Source organism: Budorcas taxicolor, chromosome 5 (genome assembly GCF_023091745.1).
Source record: "Budorcas taxicolor isolate Tak-1 chromosome 5, Takin1.1, whole genome shotgun sequence".
Taxonomy (NCBI): Eukaryota; Metazoa; Chordata; class Mammalia; order Artiodactyla; family Bovidae; genus Budorcas; species Budorcas taxicolor.
In genome coordinates, this window is record NC_068914.1 from 100,838,799 (window position 1) to 100,861,827 (window position 23,029).

The 23,029-nt window shown below is 49.1% G+C and overlaps 1 protein-coding gene across 1 annotated transcript; it reads left to right on the forward strand.

The window, feature by feature from the left end:
• MYO1A (myosin IA) lies at positions 1 to 22,353 on the forward strand. The gene is made up of 27 exons (XM_052641033.1): positions 1 to 123; positions 227 to 342; positions 596 to 690; positions 888 to 992; positions 1,186 to 1,232; positions 1,362 to 1,425; positions 1,626 to 1,724; positions 7,243 to 7,346; positions 7,464 to 7,611; positions 8,089 to 8,207; positions 8,287 to 8,373; positions 10,098 to 10,163; positions 10,317 to 10,421; positions 12,267 to 12,329; positions 12,528 to 12,728; positions 12,901 to 13,127; positions 13,696 to 13,896; positions 14,158 to 14,251; positions 14,703 to 14,852; positions 14,961 to 15,029; positions 15,680 to 15,754; positions 19,744 to 19,878; positions 20,736 to 20,842; positions 21,230 to 21,362; positions 21,486 to 21,638; positions 21,815 to 21,942; positions 22,227 to 22,353. The coding sequence occupies exons 1-27, from the start codon at positions 10 to 12 to the stop codon at positions 22,351 to 22,353; spliced, it is 3,132 nt and encodes a 1,043-aa protein (XP_052496993.1). The 5' UTR covers positions 1 to 9.
• The last annotated feature ends 676 nt before the right edge of the window (positions 22,354 to 23,029 follow it).

Genomic DNA, 23,029 nt, shown 5'->3' on the forward strand with positions numbered 1-23,029 from the left:
CCTCTGGACATGACTCTTCTGGAAGGTTCTGTGGGGGTGGAAGACCTTGTGCTCCTGGAACCCCTGGAGCAGGAGTCTCTGATCAGGAACCTCCAGCTGCGCTATGAAAAGAAGGAGATTTATGTGAGTGCCCGTGGGTGCCCCCGGCTGTGGATGTGTGGCCAGAGAGTTCTTGGGCCTTTCCCAGACCCACCCTGGCTCACTCCATCATCTCCCACAACTGCAGACCTACATTGGGAACGTGTTGGTCTCAATGAATCCCTACCAACAACTGCCCATCTATGACCTGGAGTTTGTTGCCAAATACCGGGACTATACATTCTACGAGCTGAAGCCCCATATGTGAGTAGAGGGACCAAGGGAAGGTGGCAGGGCCCAGCTCGCCATGATGAGACATCCTCATTTCCTCTATCCTTTCTCCTGAAGGAGGCTCTCCCGCTGCCCCTTCCTCCCTGGCCCTTGGAGGCCCCTTACTAGGCCTGTTGTTTGCCATGGTCTGGTCCAAGTGGGGAGGGCGCATGAGTCTGGGGATCGAGTGAAAGATGGTGTCTTGAACTGACCCCACACTAGTCATCACCCACTTCCTCCCTGCAAGCTATGCACTGGCAAATATGGCATACCAGTCACTGAGGGACCAGGACCGAGACCAGTGTATCCTCATTACCGGCGAGAGTGGAGCTGGGAAGACCGGTGAGGTGCCGGGTGAGGGGGGGCGGGGAAGCCGTGGGGTTGCTGCTGGAACTGCCCCCTTGTCTCTCTCCAAGACAGAGCCAGTCCTGCCCCCAGACCCTGAAATTCCTTCCTGGGTTTTTCTGAGTGGTGTGAGGTGCTGCAATGAGGGAGATTAAGGGCAGTGGTGGGGATCCATGCGGGGGTTTCTCTTGCAGAGGCTAGTAAGCTAGTGATGTCTTACGTGGCTGCTGTCTGCGGGAAAGGGGAGCAGGTGAACTCTGTGAAGGAGCAACTGCTTCAGTCGAACCCAGTGCTGGAGGGTGAGGAGCCCAGTCTCTGTCCTCTCCATCCCCACCCCCACCCTACCATCCCCCGTGTTCCCGAGATCACTGTTCATGTTCAGCCTGAAAAATCTGAGACTGGCCTGATGGCTGGAGGACCTAACCCCTTCCTGTCCCTGAAGTCCTTCTTCTGCCCTCAGCCACCTAACTCCTTCTCCCCTCATCTCCACAGCTTTTGGCAACGCCAAGACCATTCGCAACAACAACTCCTCTCGATTTGTGAGTGAACATCTCCTTGGCCTGGGACAAGAGGGTGTGGGGTCTTGAGAGGGAAGAACATGGCCCAGATGCCTCCTGGACAGGGTGTTGAGGAAAGGCGGAAGCCAAGTCTCTCTCTGCTCTCTGAAGGGAAAATACATGGATATTGAGTTTGACTTCAAGGGATCCCCCCTCGGTGGCGTCATCACAAACTGTACGTGTCTCCCATCCCACTTACCCCCTCTCCCGCATGTCCCATGGTGTCCCTTTCTGCTAATCTACTGCTGTAGGAAGGAGGAAGTTTAGACTAACAGGCTTCCTAACCACTGGGAACACCAGGGATTAGGACAGAATTAGAAGGAAGTTGTGGTACCTCCCAGATCCTCAGAACATTATTTTCGAATTTTCTGTCAGATCTGCTTGAGAAATCCCGTGTGGTGAAGCAACTTGAAGGAGAAAGGAACTTCCACATCTTCTATCAGCTCCTGGCGGGAGCAGACGCACAGCTACTGAGTACGTGCCAGAACCTGACATGCAGCAGAACATCCTCAGCCTCCATTCAAGCCCCAGAACCCCTGGCCCCTCTGGATCCCTAAAGCCATCTTCCCTTGACTCTCAGGGCAGTCCTACCCTGATTCTCACCCACCTACTGTTGGGAACAAATCCCTAGACATCTGTGTTCTCTTCCTTTTCTGGGATTTTAGTCTAGGAATAAGCCTTCTTACCTCTTCACCACTCTTATTTCTCTGAACTGCCTTGATTCCTTTTTCCCCAATTCAGTTCAGTTACTCAGTAGTGCCTGACTCTTTCATCCCATGGACTGCAGCTCTCCAGCTTTTCCTATCATTCCTTCACCAACTTCCAGAGCTTGCTCAAACTCATGTCCGTCAAGTCGGTGATGCCATTCAATCATCCCATTCTCTGTCGTCCCCTTTTCCTCCTGCCTTCAATCTTTCCCAGCATCAGGGTCTTTTCTAGAGAATCAGTTCTTTGCAAGAGGTGGCCAAAATATTGGAATTTTAGCTTCAGCATCAGTCCTTCCAAAGAATATGCAGGACTGATTTCCTTTAGGATTGACTGTTTTGATCTCCTTGCAGTCCAAGGTACTCTCAAGAGTGTTCTCCAACATCATAGTTTAAAAGCATCAATTCTTTGGCGCTCAGCTTTCTTTAAAGTCCAATTCTCCCATCCACACATAACTACTGGAAAAACCATAGCTTTAACTAGACAGACATTTGTTGGCAAAGTAATGTCTCTGCTTTTTAATATACTGTCTAGGTTGGTCATAGCTTTTCTTCCAAGGAGCAAGCATCTTTTAATTTCATGGCTGCAGTCACCATTCACAGTGATTTTAGAGCCCCCCCCCCAAATAAAGTCTCACTGTTTCCATTATTTCCTCATCTATTTGCCTTAAAGTGATAGGACCAGATGCCATGATCTTAGTTTTCTGAATGTTGAGTTTTAGGCCAACTTTTTCACTCTCCTCTTTCACTTTCATCAAGAGACTCTTTAGTACTTCTTCACTTTCTGACGTAAGGGTGTTGTCATCTGTGTGTCTGAGGTTATTGACATTTCTCCCGGCAATCTTGATTCCAGCTTGTGCTTCATCCAGTCTGGCATTGTGCATGATGTACTCTGCATATAAGTTAAATAAACAGGGTGACAATATACAGCTTTGACATATTCTGTTCCTGATTTGGAACCAGTCTGTTTTAATTGTTCTAACTGTTAGAACTGTTGCTTCTTGACCTGCATACAGATTTCTCAGGAGTCAGGTAAGGTGGTCTGGTATTCCCATCACTTGAAGAATTTTCTGCACTTTGTTGTGATCCACATAGTCAAAGACTTTGATGTAGAAAATAAAGCAGAAGTAGATGTTTTTCTGGAACTCTCTTGCTTTTTGATGATCCAGCAGATGTTGGCAATTTGATCTCTGGTTCCTCAGCCTTTTCTAAATTCAGCTTGAACATCTGGAAGTTCATGGTTCACGTACTGTTGAGGCCTGGCTTGGAGAATTTTGGACGTTACTTTGCTAGTGTGTGAGATGAGTGCAATTGTGTGGTAGTTTGAATATTCTTTGGCATTGCCTTTCTTTGCAATTGAAATGAAAACTGACCTTTTCCAGTCCTGTGGCCACTGCTGAGTTTTCCAAATTTGCTGGCATATTGAGTGAAGCACTTTCACAGCATCATTTTTTAGGATTTGAAATGGCTCAACTGGAATTCCATCACCTCCACTAGCTTTGTTCGTAGTGATGCTTCCTAAGGCCCACTTGACTTCACATTCCAGGATGTCTGCCTCTAGGTGGGTGATCACACCATTGTGGTTATCTGGGTCATGAAGATCTTTTTTGTATAGTTCTTCTGTGTATTCTTGCTACCTCTTAATATCTTCTGCTTCTGTTAGGTCCATATCATTTCTGTCCTTTATTGTGCCCATCTTTGCATGAAATGTTCCCTTGGTATCTCTAATTTTCTCAAAGAGATATCTAGTCTTTCCCATTCCACTGTTTTCCTCTTTTGCTTTGCATCTATCACTGAGGAAGGCTTTCTGATTTCTCCTTGCTATTCTTTGGAACTGTGCATTCAAAGGGGTATATCTTTCCTTTTCTCCTTTGCCTTTAGCTTCTCTTCTTTTCTCAGCTATTTGTAAGGCCTCTTCAGAAAAGCATTTTGCCTTTTTGCATTTGTTTTTCTTGGGGATGGTCTTGATCACTGCCTCCTATACAATGTCACGAACCTCCATCCATAGTTCTTCAGGAATTCTATCAGATCTAATCCCTTGAATCTATTTCTCACTTCCACTGCATAATCATAAGGGATTTGATTTAGGTCATACCTGAATGGTCTAGTGGTTTTCCCTACTTTCTTCAATATAAGTCTGAATTTGGGAATAAGAAGTTCATGATCTGAGCCACAGTCAGCTCCCAGTTTTGTTTTTGCTGACTGTATAGAGCTTCTCCATCTTTGGCTGCAAAGAATATAATCAATCTGATTTCAGTGTTGACCATCTGGTTATGTCCATGTGTAGAGTCTTCTCTTGTGTTGTTGGAAGAGGGTGTTTTCTATGACCAGTGATTTCTCTTGGCAAAACTCTATTAGCATTTTCCCTGCTTCATTCTGTACTCCAAGGCCAAATTTGCCTGTTACTCCAGGTATCTCTTGACTTCCTACTTTTGCATTCCAGTCCCTGGTAATGAAAAGAACATCTTTTTTGGGTGTTAGTTCTAGAAAATCTTCATAGAACCATTCAACTTCAGCTTCTTCAGTTTTACTGGTTGGGGCATAGACTTGGATTACTGTGATATCAAATGGTTTGCCTTGGAAACGAACAGAGATCATTCTGTTGTTTTTGAGATTGAACCCAAGAACTGCATTTCAGACTCTTTTGTTGACTATGAGGGCTACTCCATTTCTTCTAAGAAATTCTTGCCCACAGTAGTAGATATAATGGTCATCTGAGTTAAATTCGCCCATTCCAGTGCATTTTAGTTCACTGATTCATAAAATGTTGATGTTCACTCTTGCCATCTCCTGTTTGACCACTTCTAATTTACCTTGATTCATGGACCTAACATTTCAGATTTCTATGCAAGATTGCTCTTTACAGCATTGGACTTTACTTCTATCACCAGCGCATCAACAACTGGGTGTTGTTTTTGTTTTGGGTCCATCTCTTCATTCTTTCTGGAGTTATTTCTCTACTCTTCTCCAGTAGCATATTGGGTAGCTACCGACCTGGGGAGTTCATCTTTCAATTTCATATCTTTTTCCCTTTTCATACTCTTCATGGGGTTCTCAAGGCACGGATGCTGAAGTTGTTTGCCATTCCCTTCTCCAGTGGACCACATTTTGTCAGAACACTCCACCATGACCCATCCTGGCTTCTTGGGTGGCGCTAGTGGTACAGAACCTGCCTGCCAATGCAGGAGATGCAAAAAACAGAGATTCAGTCCCTGGGTCAGGAAGAGTCCCTGGAGAAGGAAATGGCAATCCACTCCAGTGTTCTTGCCTGGGAAACTGCATGGCAGAGGAGCCCAGCAGGCTACAATCCAAGGGGTCACAGAGAGTCAGACACGATTTAGCGACAAAATCTCCTCTTTTCCCCCAAGCTGGCTTCAAAAACAACACCTATTTCCATCTGCCATGCTTTTCTACCTTTAATTTAAGGGACTTTATCCACAGCTCAGCAGGAGATCGGACAGGATGTTATAAGTATTCAAGAACTTCCATTGAGCTCTAGTTGAAGTTGTTTTGGGTCTATATCTGTCTCACCCATGACCTTGTCCTTGGTTTTTTTTTTCTTGGATAGTTCTATGGAGGTTCCATTCATTCATTCATCAAATACCTCTTGAACATCTAGTATGCTTGACCATCCTGCTAGCTTCTAAGGATACAGAGTTGAGTAAGACATGGACCTTGTCCTTGAAGAAGTCTTCTTCTAGGGATGGCAGATATGTGAGCAGATACATCACAGTGCAGTGTGGCTGTTGCCAATATGTTGTGCAGTTGGCTATAGGTGCAGAAGTCGTGGAGCACCATGCTTTTTCTTAGGGAAGAGACCATCTCAGCCTGGATGCTGGCTGGGCCTTACTGCAGGGTCTGATGGGACTTTAAGCCCTGCCAGAGTTTCCTCTCTAAATCCCACCTCTGGCTGTGGGCACTGTGGGTATCTGACGCCTAAGGACTTATGGCTTTGATTTCTGGGTATTCTGTGCGAGACTTGTGCCTGCCTCCTCTCACCCTCCTGGAGATCTCTATGGTTTAAGAGCCCCCACAGGTATCATCTTCCCTCCTGATTTAATAGTCTTGATTGTATTCAATTTGTCTGAATCAGACACTGGAGTCTTGCTCTGGCTGATTCTTGCTCATTGGTTTGAGGCCGGGTGGGGCCTCCCTTCCTGGTGTCATCATCCCAGGGCCTTTCTGACTCATTCTCCTTCCAGACACCCCTCTTTATCAGCCTCCTGTTTCAAAATTTTTGTCTCAGGGGAAGCTGCCATTAAACTCTACTTTGAGAGTCACTCTCTAATTCTCAGATCTTTTGAGTAACAGATAACTGATACTATTCAAGCTCTATGATTAACTCATTCTTTCCCATCTCTGAATGGCTTTGTCCATTCCCTTGATTCATTTATTAAAAGAAAGTTCTTGCATGCCAGTCAGGCACGCAGAATATGAAGATGAAAAACACAGTCCCAACACACAACCTGTTCATTGGTAAGAGGAACAGGAAAAAACCCCAAAACCTAATCCATGATATGTAGTCTGGGGTAGGGATGCACCATGTGGAACACAGGAGAGCCATTTGGCTCAGCCCCAATCTGAGAAAACCTTCCAAAAGAGGGTCTGGTTTGAGGAACATAGTGTCTGCCATTTGGTTGGTGTTTTGTGAACAAATAATGAATGCCCCCACCTGGGCAATGGGCAACGTGTGGAGGCTGGGGGTGGGTGGGAGATAGGTGCTCACCCTTCTTTCCTCGCCGTTGTTCTCCCAGAACCACTGAGAACTGAGTAGCATGGAAGGTTTGCTTTTCTGGTTTTATTGTTTAGAACCCTGAGGGTGGAGAGAAGAGTAGAATGGGGCTTTTCTTTCATAAAAGTTGGGGAAAACCTCAAGGATTATGAACACCCACTTCCCTGGTAGCTCAGCTGGTAAAGAATCCACCTGCAATGCAGGAGACCCTGGTTCGATTCCTGGGTTGGGAAGATCCGCTGGAGAAGGGAAAGGCTACCCACTCCAGTATTCTGGCCTGGAGAACTCCATGGACTGTATAGTCCATGGGGTTGTGAAGAGTTGGGCATGACTGAGTGACTTTCACTTGCAAACCCTAGATACAGCTTAAAAAACTAGTCTATAATCATAAGAATTAATGATCCCAACACAAAGAAGACACAGGGAGAACCTAAAACAAAAATGGCTCCTCTGAATAAATGAATGAACCAACCTAGAGAAAGGGCCATGAGGGTCAAGGTTGGAGGACTCAGAGAGCCCGTGTACTGACCCTTTTCCCTCATGCTGGTCCTTGCAGAGGCCCTGAAGCTTGAGCGGGACACAGGCGGCTATGCCTACCTGAACCCGGACACATCCAGGGTGGATGGCATGGATGATGATGCCAACTTCAAGGTCCTCCAGGTGGGTACCCAGGATGGGCCATTAGGCCATGCCCTGAGTCCAGGCTCTGGCTTTGGGAAGGGAGGCAGGCATTGGACTGGCCTGAAGTTCGGCTTCCGATTCTCCTTTCTTTCCTAGAGTGCAATGACTGTGATCGGCTTCTCTGAGGAGGAGATTCGGCAGGTGCTAGAGGTGGCGGCCCTGGTGCTGAAGCTGGGGAACGTGGAACTGGTCAACGAGTTCCAGGCCAATGGGGTACCAGCAAGTGGCATCCGTGATGGGAGAGGTCTGCACCCAGCCAGCTCCCTGAATCTCCTACTGCAATTTCTATTCTCCCACCGTCTTCAGCATGATAGACTTCACTCTGATTAAGTCCCCCTCTGCCCACTCAGAAGATCCTCCCCAAACATACTTATTCAGAACACCCTGTGAGACAAATTGGAATGAAGTGTGGATATTTCATAGACCTTGGTTCTGGGACTCTCTGAATTATCAGTGGATTCTTTGCATAAATGGGATAATTACACTCATTTCAGGAGATTCTCATATTAAAGGAGATGATACACACAAAGTGCCAAGATCTCCCTTTTCTCCTCCTCCTCCCCAGATGTCCCTCCAAGGCCATATTCTGGATGGGCTCTAAGGACTTTCCCAGTAAGACTCAGGATCAGCAGGCCCCCAGCAGTTTCACGCGTCAACCCCCACTCCTCCCCTGGGAGTAAACCCTCTCTCAGGCCATGTTGTATTTCCTCATCACTCCCAGGTGTTCAAGAAATTGGGGAATTGGTGGGTTTGAATTCAGGGGAACTAGAGAGAGCTTTGTGTTCAAGAACCATGGAAACAGCCAAAGAAAAGGTGGTCACTGCACTGAACGTCGTCCAGGTGAGGGGCTCTCGGGGAGGAGGCTGGGTTCTAAGTCTGTTCTGTGGCAGTCACACTAACCAGCAGCCCCACCCTCCAGGCTCAGTATGCCCGGGATGCTCTGGCTAAGAACATCTACAGCCGCCTTTTCAACTGGTTAGTGAATCGAATCAACGAGAGTATCAAGGTGAGAGATTGCCCTCCTTCCTCAATGATCTCCTCTGCCTGCCCTGTGCCTTGGGTTCTGAGACAGACCGAGGAAGAATGATAGCGTGTTTTCTTTTATCTACTTATTTTTGAATTTGTGTTATTTTGGAAATACCTCTTTTTTTTTTTTTTAATTCAACTATCTGGATTCTCTATCAGCTGCACAAAGATTCTGAGCCTCAGTTTCCTGATTTGGGAAATGGACACTAATATTTACGTGTTTCCCAGGATTTAGTGAGGATCACTAAATTAAGTGCTTCCTTGGTAGCTTGTTCGGTAAAGAATCTGCCTGCAGTGCAGAGGGCCTAGGTTAGATCCCTGGGTAGGGAAGATCCCCTGGAGAAAGAAATGGCAACTCACTCCAGTGTTCTTGCCTGGAAAATCCTACAGACAGAGGAGCCTAGCGGGCTACAGCCATGGGGTCACAAGAGTCCTACACAACTTAACAACTAAACCATCAGTGATGATCAGATAAAATTGTGTACGTGATTACCATATAATCCAGGAATTCTACTCCTAGGTATATATCCAAGAGAATGGAAAACATGTCCACATAAAAGCTTGTGCGTGAATGCTCATAGGGGCATTAGTCATAATAGCCAAGAAGTGGACACAACCCAAATGCACATCATCTGATGAATGGATAAACAAAATGTGGTGTATCCATACAGTGGTATATTATGTGGCTATGAAAAGGCATGAGGTACTGATACAAGCTCAACATGGATGAAGTTTGGAAACATGTTGCGTGAAAGAAGCCAGACCCAAAAGGCTACATTTTATGTAATTCCATTTATATAAAATGTCCAGAATAGGCAAATCCATATGGATGGGGAGTAGGTCCATGGTTACCAGAGGAATAGGGAGTGACTGCCAATGGGTCCATGTACAGTATTTCATTTGGGGGTGATGAAAATACTCTGGAATTTAGTGGTGATGGTTGTACACTTTTTGAATATACTAAAAAAAAAGCAACCACATCACTGAATTGTATACATTTAAAGGGTAAATTTTATGGTGTACAAATTAGGCCAAAGTAGAGCTATTGTTTAAAAATTACAAAAATAAAAAAATAAAAATTACATATGCAAAAGTGCCATCAATTTAGAAGCTGTTACTGGAAGGCGGCAGGGTAAAATAGATTTGAATCCAGATTTGGCAGTTGTTTGGCTACGCTGTGCAGCATGTGGGATTTTAGTCCCCTCTGGCTTCCCCCTCCACCCTCCTGCCCCTAGCAGGTATTGAACCTGCACGCCTTGCTGTGGAAGCATGGAGTCTTAACCCCTGGACCAGGGAAGTCTCTTAGCTCTTTTGAAGTTTGATTTTTTTTATCTGTAGAAAGGGAATCATCACACCTTATAGGGATATACAGATTAACGAAACAAGATCTGAGGATTTTTTTGTAAAACGGTCTACACATATAAGGGATGGTTATTTTCCTGGGATTTTCATGTTTTTCTACTTTGTGCCATGGGAGCATTTTCTTGGAATCTATTTGCATCTTCCCTTCCCTCCTTCCCTCCCTCTTGGCTGGTCCTTCAGCCTATAGAGGAAAAGGGAGCGTGAAATCACCCCAACTCCTCTCCAGCATGGTCAAGTTCACTCAAGTGCTGTCTGCCCCCTGCTTCACTCTCATCCATCCAGAGGGGCCTAGGCACATGTGCAGAGGGCTGGTCCTCAGATGTATCTTTCCCTCCTCTCCAGGTGAGTACTGGGGAGAAGAGGAAGGTCATGGGGGTTCTGGATATCTATGGCTTTGAAATATTAGAGGTGAGAGAGCTCCAGCAACCTTAGCACCCTGCTTCCTGGGGGTGAGGGGTGGCAAGCTCGAAGCGGGCTATGGGAGAGGGGAGGTCAGGCTGAGATGGAGGAAGCGTTTTGTGCTGAGCTGGTCTCTCTCTCTAACCTGTGTACCCACCTCAGGATAATAGCTTTGAGCAATTTGTGATCAACTACTGCAATGAGAAGCTACAGCAGGTGTTCATAGAGATGACACTGAAAGAGGAGCAAGAAGAATATAAGAGAGAGGTAAATGAAGCCTTCCTGCTTGCCTTTCTCTCAGATGATGTAAGGCATATGCCAGACCTTTTTCTCCTTTGTCACAGTTTCCTCTCAATTGTCCCCAGATGGGAACACTAAGGACAGAAAGTTTCCCTTGCACAGCTGAATATGCCAGCATTACCAAGAAGCCCTAATTCTCTGCTCTCCATCCCCAGTCCCCCCGCCCTTCCACTGCAGGCCAGGCGAGGAAGGGGGCAGATTGATGGGAGGATGTCAGGGCTAGGTGGGAGTGGAAAGAGTTCTGACAGGAGTGAAGTGACAGCTGTGCTTGGCCCAGGGCGGACTGTGAGCCGCATTCAGAAGGCGCATTTCTCCTGGGCTTGCCACCCTACCCGTCCCTTTTGGTGCCCTTCTCTGACATCAGAATCCTTTGTCTCCTCCAGGCTGGACTGATGTCGCTGTCGTCTTTTGTAGCAGTCCGATCCCAGACTTCCTCTTCATAAGTGCCCTGTGGCTCAAAATTTCCACACTCCTTCCCCTGGTCCCCATTTTTCTGTGGCTAAGTGTTAGAAAAGCTCTCTGATGGAGCTAATTCACTCCAAAGTGTGAATGGCTGTGTCTCACTCATCAAAGCCCTCCCAGGGATGTTCCTTGTGAACTCAGGAACCTGCTGTGGCAGCATTTCAGGCAATGTGGTCACGACTCCAAAGGTTTTTAAAAAATTTTCTATGTTTTGACTTTAAGAACTTATATTATCAAGTAGATAAATTGCACCCATGCTTCCAGATTCAAAAAGCTTAAAAAGGTGTATAAAGAAAAGTCTTCCTCCCACCCCCCTTTTAGTTCTCCCTCCCATCCAGAGGCAACTGAAGTCAGCCTCCTTCCGCAGCAAATCTGTAAATACATTTTCCCACAATATTTATTCAAGCGGCCACAAATACACTCCATTCTGCATCTTGCTTTTACCAGTCAACAAGAGACCTTTCTATATCAGTTCATAAAGATGCTTCTCTACAGCTGCCTAGGATTGTAAGGATATCCTCATTCATTTAACCAGTTGGGAGAGATATCTGGGGGATGAAGCGGGAGGGCAACTTTACTTAATTCCACTCTGTATTCCCTAAAGACCTGTGAGGGAAGAAGAGAAAGGCTTGTGTTCCCCAACCACACCTGGGAGTGGCCTGAACTGGGGAGGTCTGGCCCTTGGGTGGTCAGGGGGTGTCTGTAGGCCTGATGCCCAGCAAATCTCTAAATGACCGATTCATGGTCTTTCGGTCCTCTGCTTCTATACCATTCTTGCTTTTTAAGAAACAAATTATACAGCTCCAATGTATCACGTGGATCAGTGGTTCTGAAAGTGTAGTCCTGAGCCAGCAGCAGCAGTGGCCCCTGGGAACATATGAGAAAGACAAGTTCGCAGGCCCTGTCCCAGGCCTGCCAAGTCAGAAACTGGGGCTGAGACCCAGAAGCCTGTGTTTTAACAAGCCCTCTCAGCGACTGGGATGAACTCTTGAGTCTGAGTATCACTAATGCAGGTCTTTGAAGATGCATCCAATCAGCTTTGTTGGTTGATAATAAGCCTTTGGTTTACTTAAGTGTTTTTGTTCTATGGTTTGTTGCCAGAGCAGTATGGCACACCCCCTCTCCCAACTGCTCTGGGTCCTCCCAGACATCTGTCCACCCACCCCACAAATTCTCCATCAACCCTGGAGGGATGAGGGTATAATAGAAACCACACCAGGGACCCTGTGAACTATAAGGCTTTCTGATGGTCCTTGGTGGGGTGGATGAAAGGGGGCCTGGTTCTGGTGGGGTCTTGGAAGTTTCATCTTGGACCTGCTGCATGTAATTTTTCATGTCTCCCCTTGCCAGGGCATACCGTGGGTGAAGGTGGAATACTTTGATAATGGCATCATCTGTAACCTCATTGAGCATGTAAGTTCTTCTCTTACCTCTGGGACCTTCCACTCCAGACTGCTTGAACACCCTCCCCCTGTCTCTCTCTCCCCCTCCCACCCTACTTGATAAGAATGGTAAGGAGGGCAAAGGATGAGGGGGCAGAGGGGTGGCAGTGAGGTGTGGACATCTTGAAGGGCAAGGTCTAGGTTGGGCTGTTCTTCTTCCCCTGGCCAGAATCAGCGAGGCATCCTGGCCATGCTGGATGAGGAGTGCCTGCGGCCTGGGGTGGTCAGTGACTCCACCTTCCTAGCAAAGCTGAACCAGCTCTTCTCCAAGCACAGCCACTATGAGAGCAAAGTCACCCAGAACGCCCAGCGCCAGTATGACCACAGCATGGGCCTCAGCTGCTTCCGCATCTGCCACTATGCGGGCAAGGTGATGTGACAGGCCTGGATGGTGAAGATTAGGGTCTGGGCACAGACTGAAGACAATGCGGGGAGGCGCTGGGGGAGGATGGGAACCAGGAACATTCACAGTGAGACTGGGACGGCCAAGTGCACGTCAGACAGTATGGCGGAAGCTCCAGACCAGTGCTGTTCCTGCACAGGTGACCTACAACGTGAACAGCTTCATTGACAAGAACAATGACCTACTCTTCCGAGACTTGTCCCAGGCCATGTGGAAGGCCCGGCACCCGCTCCTTCGGTCCTTGTTTCCTGAGGGTGATCCAAAACAGGCATCTCTCAAACGCCCCCCAACTGCTGGGGCCCAGTTCAAGAGTTCTGTGACCACTCTCATGAAGAACCTGTATTCCAAGAACCCCAACTACATCAGGTGACATGCTGGGCACATAGGGGAACATGCTGCTTTTGCGATGACATGCACAGGGTCCATGCATGGTAGAACATGTGCATGCGGGGAGGGGGGCTCCCTGGAATAAGGGTACCAGAAACCCTTTCCTCATGGAGAACAGCCCACTGAGCAGCCAAATGTCCTGTAAGGGGGAGAGCAGTGTGGTCAGGCAGCGACATGCTCTAGTGAGTGAAACTGGGAAGGCTAGTGTATCTGCTTTCTCTGGAATTTTTCAGCTAAGGAGTGTGGGCTTCCCAGGTGGCACTAGTGGTAAAGTACCCACCTGCCAATGCAGGAGATGCAAGAAATGCGGGTTCGATCCCTAGGCCAGGAAGATCCCCTGGAGACCGGCATGGCAACCCACTCCAGTATTCTTGCCTGGAGAATCCCATGGACAGAGGAGGCTGGTGGGCCACAGTCCATGGGGTTGCAAAGAGTTAGACACGATTGAAGTAACATAGCACAAGCACAAGGGGTATAGAGACTAGGATGGGTGACACTGGCAAGGGTGGAGCTTCTGTAGCCTGGGCCTTTCCCTACCTCTCATCAGGTGTATAAAGCCCAATGAGCAGCAGCAGCGAGGTCACTTCTCTTTTGAGCTGGTAAATGTCCAGGCTCAGTACCTGGGGCTGCTGGAGAACGTGCGGGTGCGACGGGCAGGCTATGCCTACCGCCAGGCCTACGGGTCCTTCCTGGAAAGGTACCGATTGCTGAGCCGGAGCACTTGGCCGCGCTGGAATGGTGGAGACCAGTAAGATTCAGTGGGAGACTGAGGGGCAGGGCGGGGCAGTGCAAGGAACCTGTGGGGAGGAGACCCCTCAGGAGTGCCATGGGCATTGCTAGAGTTTGGCGAATGGCTACTGGGGAACATGAATTGAATGATGACTTTTCAGAGGCTCTGAAGTCTATTGAGCCCCAAGCTCTTCTCCCTTCTTAGAAGAGGTAGAGGAAAACTGGGAGAGGCCCCTCCCCTGGGATGCCCCTGGACAGCTTTCTTCACCTGACTCGGCAGGGAGGGGGTCGAGAAGGTCCTGGGGGAGCTGAGCATGTCCTCAGAGGAGCTGGCCTTTGGGAAGACAAAGATCTTCATCAGAAGCCCCAAGACTGTGAGTTGCAGGGGGCACTTGTGTTTGGTGGGGCTGGACAGCGGAAGAGTTGGAGAGCCCACCTGAGTGAGAGGCTGGGTGAGGGGAACTTCTAGAACCTGGAAGGGATAGTGGGTGAGGACGTCTTTCTGCAGGGGTTGTATCCCTGGGAACTGACCCCTTGGGGCCCCAGCCCGCCTGCCCTGGGCCCCGGAAGTTAGGTGTGCTTGCCTTGCCGGTCTGAGCACCTCTACCTGAAGCAGGGCTCCTTGAGAGTCATCTGTCTGAGTGTCCAAGTCCTAGCGCAGTGCCTGCTCAAGAGTTAGGGCTCATGGATGTATGGATAATTAAATGAATGGATGCTCGGATGAGGAAACTAAGAGGACAAAGGCATGATTGAATAAAACACTGGCTGGGAAGCCATTGGTGCCATGGGTTCCCCCTAGGCCAGCCTCTCTGTACCCCTCCACAGCTTTTCTACTTGGAAGAGCAGAGGCGCCTTCAACTCCAGCAGTTAGCCACGCTCATACAGAAGACATACCGAGGCTGGCGCTGCCGCACCCACTACCAGCTGATGCGCAAGAGTCAGATCGTCATATCCTCCTGGTTTCGGGGCAACATGGTACCAGTTATCCCTGAAGTTCTATCCCCCTCACTCTGATATGAGAGCAGGAAGTAGAGAGGTGGTTCGGGAGGTGGAGTTTCTCTAACAGGCTCATTGTTTCTACAGCAAAAGAAACGCTACAGGAAGATGAAGGCGTCAGCGTTGTTGATCCAGGCTTTTGTGAGAGGGTGGAAGGTAATAGGGAGGGGGGAGGGGTTTCATCCCCACACACGGCTCCCTGTGCCAGCTACTGCTGGGGTGGGGGGAAGAATGTGTCATGTTCGACTCTTTAAGACCCTATGGACTGTAGCCCACCAGGCTCCTCTGTCCATGGGGATTCTCCAGGTAAGAATACTCAAGTGGGTTGCCGTGCCCTTCTCCAGGGGATCTTCCTGACCCAGGGGCTGAAACCACAATGTCTCCTGCATTGGCAGGCGGGTTCTTTACCACTAGCGCCCCCTGGGAAGCCCAGGGGTGGCAGGGGAAGAGTAGCAGAGAGCAGATCCTGCCCCAATCCAGGACACATCTCTGTGTGACCGCACGTCTGTGTCTGGGCGTGTTTCTGGGTCTGCTCTGTGTGTGTCCGGGAGCGTGGATGCATCTTGGGGAGATCTGAACACATACCTGGGTGTGTTTCTGACTTAGCTCTGCCTTCTGCTCTGAGTGGCCTCCTGGTTGCCCACTTGTGTGACTTCACTCTCTCCCTCCAGTTAAGAGTCTCAGCTCTTTACCTTACTCTGTTCTTTGTGTGATTAAAGAATAGAACCTCTTCTCAGCCTATCTTCTATCTTCCAGGTAGAACTCACTATCTTTACTTTGGCTCCTTTCTTGTTTGTCCCTGCCAGGCCCGAAAGAATTACCGAAAGTACTTCCGGTCAGGGGCTGCCCTCATCTTGTCGGATTTCATCTACAAGAGCATGGTAAGTGGTGGGGGTTGAGGAAGGAAACAGGGCATTGAGGAGGGAGGGACAGGTTGGGAAGAGGAAGTGTGTGGGGCTCAAGATGAGGTGATCTGAAGCTTTTCCCCAAGAGCCTCCTCTGTCTGCTGCTGCTGCTGCTGTTTACTTGCTAAGTCTTGTCTGACTCTTTGCAACCCCGTGGACTATAGCCCACTAGGCTCCTCTGTCCATGGGATTTCCCAGGCAAGTTTACTGGAGTGGCTTGCTATTTCCTTCTCCAGGGGATCTTCCTGACCCAGGGATCGAACCCGAGTCTCCTGCTTGGCAGGTGGATTCTTTACCACTGAGCCACCTGGGAAGCCCCTCCTCTGTCTGTGAGGGGATAGGGCTGTAGGAGGAGCGCCCCAGTGCCTAGGACCCAGGAATAGAATCAGAGCATGTTTTGGCGTGAATGGACAGTGCAGCAACCTGTGGCAGGAAGGGGTCCCAGCACATCCACTGACTAGTCCATGGTGAACAGGCTGGAGAAGAGACTGGGGCTGGGTGGTTAATGAGAGTTGAAGAGTCTGAGCCTCATGGAAGAGCAGAGAGAGGACACACACAGGGTTAAGTAACCCAACCTCCCGAAATTCATTTTAGGGCTGAGGGGGTGATGGTGGAGGAATGGTATCTTCCTTCTATCTCTTCGGACACTGTAGCAGGCGAGGCTGGAAGTGAACCTCAGGAAAGATCTTGATTCAAGAAGACTCAGGTCGGGGTGAGCAGGAAGAAGTCAGGAGCAGGCCTGGAGGTTCAAACTATGAACAGTTTCCAGTGAGAGGAAAATGGGGACAGAGAGGCGTGATTGCCAGAGACATATCTCCAACAGTGATGGTGCTTCTGAGAAGTGTTGGAGGGAAACCAGACGGGGGGAGCAGGACTTCCAGTGAGACCTTGGGAAATACCAGAGAGAAGAGCAGGCAATTTTGGACAGAGGGCTGGAGTGACTGTGAACTGACCTCGGTTGCTTTGATCATTGACGGTTGTGAGGACTCTTATTGACTTTGCTCACAGAGACGTGAGATGCAGTCACTGGTGCTCCTCTCTGTTCCCTTGGCTGAGGTGAGGGATGGGGGCTCTGGGCCTCCTCCTCGCCTCCCTGAGTCTTCCTCACTGTGTCCTCCGCCCTCTCTCAGGGAAGCTCCGTCGTCTTCCTCCTGGGCCTCTTCCGGTGCCGGGCTCTCCTCAGGCAGGCTCCAGCGTGTCTGCCTCACCAGAGTACGTGCTTTCCTGCTGCACACCTGAGCCTGCAATCTGATTTTGCTCTTATCACCTGATTGACCTCTCATCTACCTTCACTCTCACCTGCGTATTATCAGGCATCTGCAGAATGTCACCACAGGAGCTGCTGGGTTTAAACCAGCATTTCAGTAAATCAGACCCACTATGGAATTCTGCTCGCAGGGGGCCATTGGGCACTGATTGCCCCAGTGTTTCTGACTAGGCCATTACCTTGCCTATACTATTACCTACTTAGCTAATGCTACTAATGCTAATACCTACTTTTTTTTTTTTTTTTGATCACTTAACTGTACACTAAGCCCTTTACAAGCATTAATTTGAATGGTTTCAACAATCCTGTGAGGTAGGTCCTCACATTTCCCCCATTTTATTCTATTTTTAATTAATTAATTTATTGAACTTTTTTTTTAAAGCACAAAAACCTTACATACTAAAATTGTACATATCAAGTATTGGTCCAATCTTATATCAATCTATTTACAATTAAACAGCACCTGAAGATCCCCTGGAGAAGGGAAAGGCTACCCACTCCAGTATTCTGGCCTGGAGAATTCCATGGACTGTATAGTTCATGGGGTCACAGAGAGTCGGAAATGACCAACCGACTTTCACTTTCACTTGGTTTTCTCACCTAGCTTAGTTAAACACGCCCAGAGAATTTTATTCAAAGTATGCATGCTAAGTCACTTCAGTAGTGTCCGGCTCTTTGCATCCCTATGGACTGTAGCCCACCAGGCTCCTCTGTCCATAGGATTCTCCAGGCAAGAACACTGGAGTGGGTTGCCATGCCCTCCTCCAAGGATCTTCCTGACCCAGGGATTGAACCTGTATCTTTTATGTTTCCTGAATTGGCAGGTGGGTTCTTGCCACTAGCGCCACCTGGGAAGCCCATTCAAAGTATATGGTCCTTTAAAATAAACCCATTTTATTGTTAAAAACTAAGGCCCAGAAAGGGGGCTACCCTTGTAGCTCAGTCAATTAAATAACTGCTTGCAATGCAGAAGATCTGGGTTCGATCCCTGGGTTGGGGAGATCCCCTGTAGAAGGAAATGGCAACCCACTCCAGTATTCTTGCCTGGAGAATTGCAAGGACAGAGGAGCCTGGCAGGTCACAGTCCATGGAGTCACAAGAGTTCAACATGAACATTTCACAGCTGGTGTGTGGTAAGAGCTGGGATAAGCACACACTTAAGTGTGTGTTAAAGTTTCAGGAGAAAAGGTCATGATAACTGTGACCTACTTTAGGATGCTATAGTACCCAAGATTTGTACATATATGTGTATTTATATATTTATGTGCATTTGAATATAAGTGTGTGTTAGAGAGAGTGCAAAGATAGGGTAAGGTACTCTCAGTATGTGAATTAGTTAAGAAGTATATATTATTCAGATGCTCACTGTAATCTTTTTTCAACTTTCATGCAAATTAAAAAATTTTCAAAATAGGAAAATAAATTGTATTACATTTTAAAAATTAAACAAATCAAAATGTAAACTCTTAAGTCAGATTATGTCACTCTTCTTCTAAAACTCTCTAATGGTATTCTGTTTCACGCCACATAAAAGCCAGATTCGCTGTCACAGCCTACAAGGCCCTTTATGATCTGTCTTTGGCCAACCAATTTTCTGATCTTCTCTCCTCTCACTCAGCTTAGGCCAGTCGCACTGGCTTTCCTTCTGTGTCTGGAATATGCTACCTCTCATTCCTGTCTCAGGTCCGCTTTTTTTGTATCATAGCGCACAGAATTCTTTAATGTTGTGTTCTGTGTTTATTTGCTTGTGGGCTGTCTCCTTCTCCAGTCCCAGTAGGACATAAACTCAGTGAGAAGAGACTCTGTTCACTCTGTTGACTGCTGTGTCCCCATACTTAGAACAGTATCAGCACAGAGCAGATTCTCAATGATGTTGAATGGTAAAAACACCCAGGACCTGGGATCCTGACTCCCAAAGACTTGCTGTATAGAAGAGGGGGAAGAGTGCCATGCAGATAACAGTAGCACAAAACCCAGAAGTATAGACAAAGTACTAAGGGACTTCAAAGGAGAGACACCCTGGCCCAGGGAATCTGTGAGGGCTTTGAGCTCCGTCTCAAAGGAAAAGTAGAATCTGGGTTGGCAGAGTTGAGCTGAGAGCAGTATTAGCTAAGGCAGAGAGTGGTAATACATGGGCTGGGCAGAGGGCAGGGCAAGGAGTCCAGTCTGGTTAGTGTGCCAGGGTAACACAGGGGATCCCATGACATGAGGTTGGATTATAAGTAGAGGACTTTGAACAGAGTCCTAGAGACAGTGCAACCAGGACACTGCCAGGTTGCAGTGTTGGGCTTGACTGAGCAGAGAGGAGGGAAGATTTGGTACCTGTTCAATAGCTAACACAGTGGGGCAGCCACCTGTAAACAGTTCAGAGTCTTGAGAATAGGAAACTGCAGGAGCAAGATATTAAGACCAGTTTTCATATTGGCCCCTCCTACCTCACTAAAATGGTTAGAAGGTATCTGCTTGGATCTAACCCATCTCTCCCTTCCATCTCCCATTCATGCTCCTGCCGCCCAGCCTCAAGCCTACATTCGCACTGAAGGAGAGGGGGAGTGGACCCGCCTCCACCTCCTCAGCTCCGCTTGCTGCTTCTCCCTGTGGTGGCCTTCCTCGTTGAAGGGGGAGGATCTGGGTGCAAGTTTACCTATCAGGAGGTCTTCTCATCATCCCACTTCCAACCCCCTTGTTCCCAACCCAGGTACAGAAATTCCTCCTGGGGCTGAAGAACAATTTGCCTTCTCCCAGCATCTTGGACAAAAAGTGGCCATCTGCCCCTTATAAGTACTTCAACACAGCCAACCACGAGCTCCGGAGGCTCTTCCACCAATGGAAGGTGAGTGGGGCCTGGGCAGCTCTCCTGGCACCCAGGCAACTCTTCTCTTTGTCTTTTTTTCTCTTCTCCTTCCTCTGATTTTCCTCTTCTGCCTCCCTCTTCCATCCAAAAATTTTTTTTGTTTATGGTGGTAAAACATAACATTTACCACTTTAACCAATAAAAAAATTCTTTTGGTCACACCCCACAGCATGTGGGATCTTAGTTTCCTGACCAGGGATCCAACCGGGGCCTCCTGCACTGGAAGGTGCAGTCAACTACTGGACCACCGGGAAGTCCCCATTTTAACCATTTTAAAATAGACAGTTCAGTGGCATTAAGGGCGTTCACACTGCTGTGTGACCATCACCACCATCCATCTCCATACTTTTTTTCATCATCTCAGACTGAAACTCTGTACATGTTAAGGGAAAACCCTCTGTTCCTCCATCCGCTCAGTCCCTGGAACTCATCATCTACTCTCTGTCTCTATGAATTTGACTATTCTAGGTACTTCATATACGTGAAATCACACCACATTTGTCCTTTCATCTGGCTTACTTCACTTACCACAGTGTTCTGTTCAGAAATACTCTTGCACTCCTGTCTGGGGCTATGCCTGAGGCTGTGCACTGGGTGCACCGCCCTCCTGGGGCTTGAATGTGATAGTTTCCATTCCCTCCCCCAGCACCCCACAGCTCCCCCCTCCCCAGTGCTCCTCCAGCCCTCTCCAAAGTATCTGCTCCCTGTCCTTTCAACTCTGGCTCTTTCCAGTCCCTGCACCTCTCCTTACATGTCTCTCAGCGTTCGCCCCACCTCACACCCCAGCCCTGCTCTCTTCCTCCACGACCTTAGCTCCTTCCCCTCCCCCATCACAGTGCAAGAAATTCCGGGATCAGCTGTCCCCGAAGCAGGTAGAGGTCCTGAGGGAGAAGCTCTGTGCCAGCGAGCTGTTCAAGGGCAAAAAGTCTTCATACCCCCAGAGGTGAGGACCTCCCAGACCCTGTGCAGCTTCATCAAGAGCAAAGAGAAGCTTCCCCAGGAAGGATAATGCTGTAGTCCTCAAACTTCAGTATGCATCGGAGTCACCTGGTAGGCTGGATAACAGCCAGATGGCTGCGTGCCCTCCACAGAGTTTCTGATTTAGGAGGTCTAGGGAGGGGCTGGAGAATTTGCCTTTCTAACCAGGTTCTAGGAGATGCTGATGTTGGTCCTGGATGACATCTAAGAGCCACTGAGACAGAGGATATGCTGGAAGATGAGGGATGGAGACGGGAGGACTGAGATGGGAACTCCGTGGGGGAGGTGCAAGGACGTTGGGGGCCCGAGGTAAGGACCTTGTCTCCACTGCATGCTTTCTGTGTGTTCTCAGTGTCCCTATTCCATTTCACGGTGACTACATCGGGCTGCAAAGAAACCCCAAGCTACAGAAGCTGAAGGGTGGGGAAGAAGGGCCTATTCTGATGGCTGAGACTGTGATGAAGGTCAATCGGGGCAATGGCAAGGTGAAGGCCCACACCCTAACCCCCCTCCCCCACCCCTGCAGTCTGATCCAGAGCCCTGGCTGGTCGCCGGAAGGATGAGGACTAATCGCCACCTTCCCTCCCCTTTTCCTCTTCTGTCCCTAGACTTCCTCTCGAATCCTCCTCCTGACCAAGGGGCATGTGATCATCACAGACACCAAGAATGCTCAGGCCAAGACTGTCATCCCACTAAACAGTTTGGCCAGGGTGTCGGTCACCAGCTTCAAGGATGGGCTTTTTAGCTTGCATCTGAGCGAGGTATCAGAGCTAGGTGGGGGCAGAGCCCAGCCTGGAGAAGACGGTGGGCATAACTGGGCCAGGCCGAGCTGGAGGCGAGGGGGACCAGACCTCTCACTCCAGGCCTTTGATATCTCCCAGGCTGCTCCTAGGAGAAAAAATGAGTCCCTTCCCTGCTGTTTTCTCCCCTCCCTAAGATCTCCTCTGTGGGCTCCAAGGGGGACTTGCTGCTGGTCAGTGAGCATGTGATTGAACTGCTGACGAAAATATACCGGGCTACGCTGGATGCCACGCAGATACAGCTTCCGGTCGCCGTGACTGAGGAGTAAGGCCGTGAGCCGGGGGTGAGGGATGGCTTGGGGCAGACGACCAAGCTGGTGGTCACTGTGACCGGGAAAATTTGGCCTGTCAGAAAGTGAAGCGTACTGTGTCAGGTCAGGGCCACCCAAGTTCTCTGTGGCCTCGAGTCTGCTGGCATAGGGGGCTGGGGAGTAGGAGGGGGGAATGTACTTGCCTCAAGCAGGGGAGGGGAAGCCACTGTGAAAATACAGGAGTAGGGGTGAGGGGACGAGGGCGCTAGCTTTGCCTTTCTATCTGTTCCCGCTCCAGGTTCTCAGTGCAGTTCAAGGAGGGCAGCTTGACGGTCAAGGTCATCCAGGGCCCTGGGGGTGGTGGGACTGGCAAGCTGAGCTGCAAGAAGAAGGGGAGTCGTTGCCTGGAGGTGACTGTACAATGAGGAGGTGCCGCAGTTTCTTCCTCCTGGATGGGCACCGGCCCCACCCCCACCTGCCCACCTTTGTGGGGGGATCTCAAGTCTGAACCCCCTGATGGGCTGTGGGGTCGGAGACTGAAGAACCCTTGAAGAGGACCTTGCTTCTCCCAAACCTTTCCAGAACTCTCTCCAAAGTTAGCTTCCTCCCACCCTCAGCCTCTTTGCCCACTAATGACAAGAGACTTCGCAGACGTTTGATCGTGTGGGTGGGTCCCTATTCCCCCATCCTTCCACCAGCTTGTACTTAGACCCTCTGCCCCCTCCCTTTCCTCTACTGGGGCTCCTTGGAGCCAGATAATGCAGACAATAAGAATGAAAAAGAAGGGAAATTGTCTCCGGGGCTCCTTGACCGGCTGAGCTCTGGCGGGGTCTGGAGAGACTGGGGTGGGGGCGGGGCAGTCCGGGATGGTGCTCAGGTCGCAGGTGGCCAATGAGCTGATTCATTAAGTGCGTCCCTGGAGGGAAGAAGTGAGGATCTCTGTCTCATCAGATATTGGGATCCTTTCGAGATTTAGCCTGAAAGGGGGCTCAAGGCTGGGGGGCTCATGTGAGCAGAAGTGAGCAGGGTCCATGGCTCCATGCATGGTCCCTTCCGTCCCAAGCTCAGCACTGGACTTCCTCACACCTGCCGCCTGGTAGC

What these genes read in the sequence shown, in the direction of transcription:
- MYO1A (XM_052641033.1), top strand. Translation starts at nt 10, where the DNA reads ATGACTCTTCTGGAAGGTTCTGTGGGGGTGGAAGACCTTGTGCTCCTG. An exon ending in CTGCACTGAACGTCGTCCAG is followed by an intron (nt 8,208 to 8,286) that starts GTGAGGGGCTCT and finishes CCCACCCTCCAG; the next exon opens with GCTCAGTATGCCCGGGATGC. An exon ending in GGCTCTTCCACCAATGGAAG is followed by an intron (nt 19,879 to 20,735) that starts GTGAGTGGGGCC and finishes CCCCCATCACAG; the next exon opens with TGCAAGAAATTCCGGGATCA.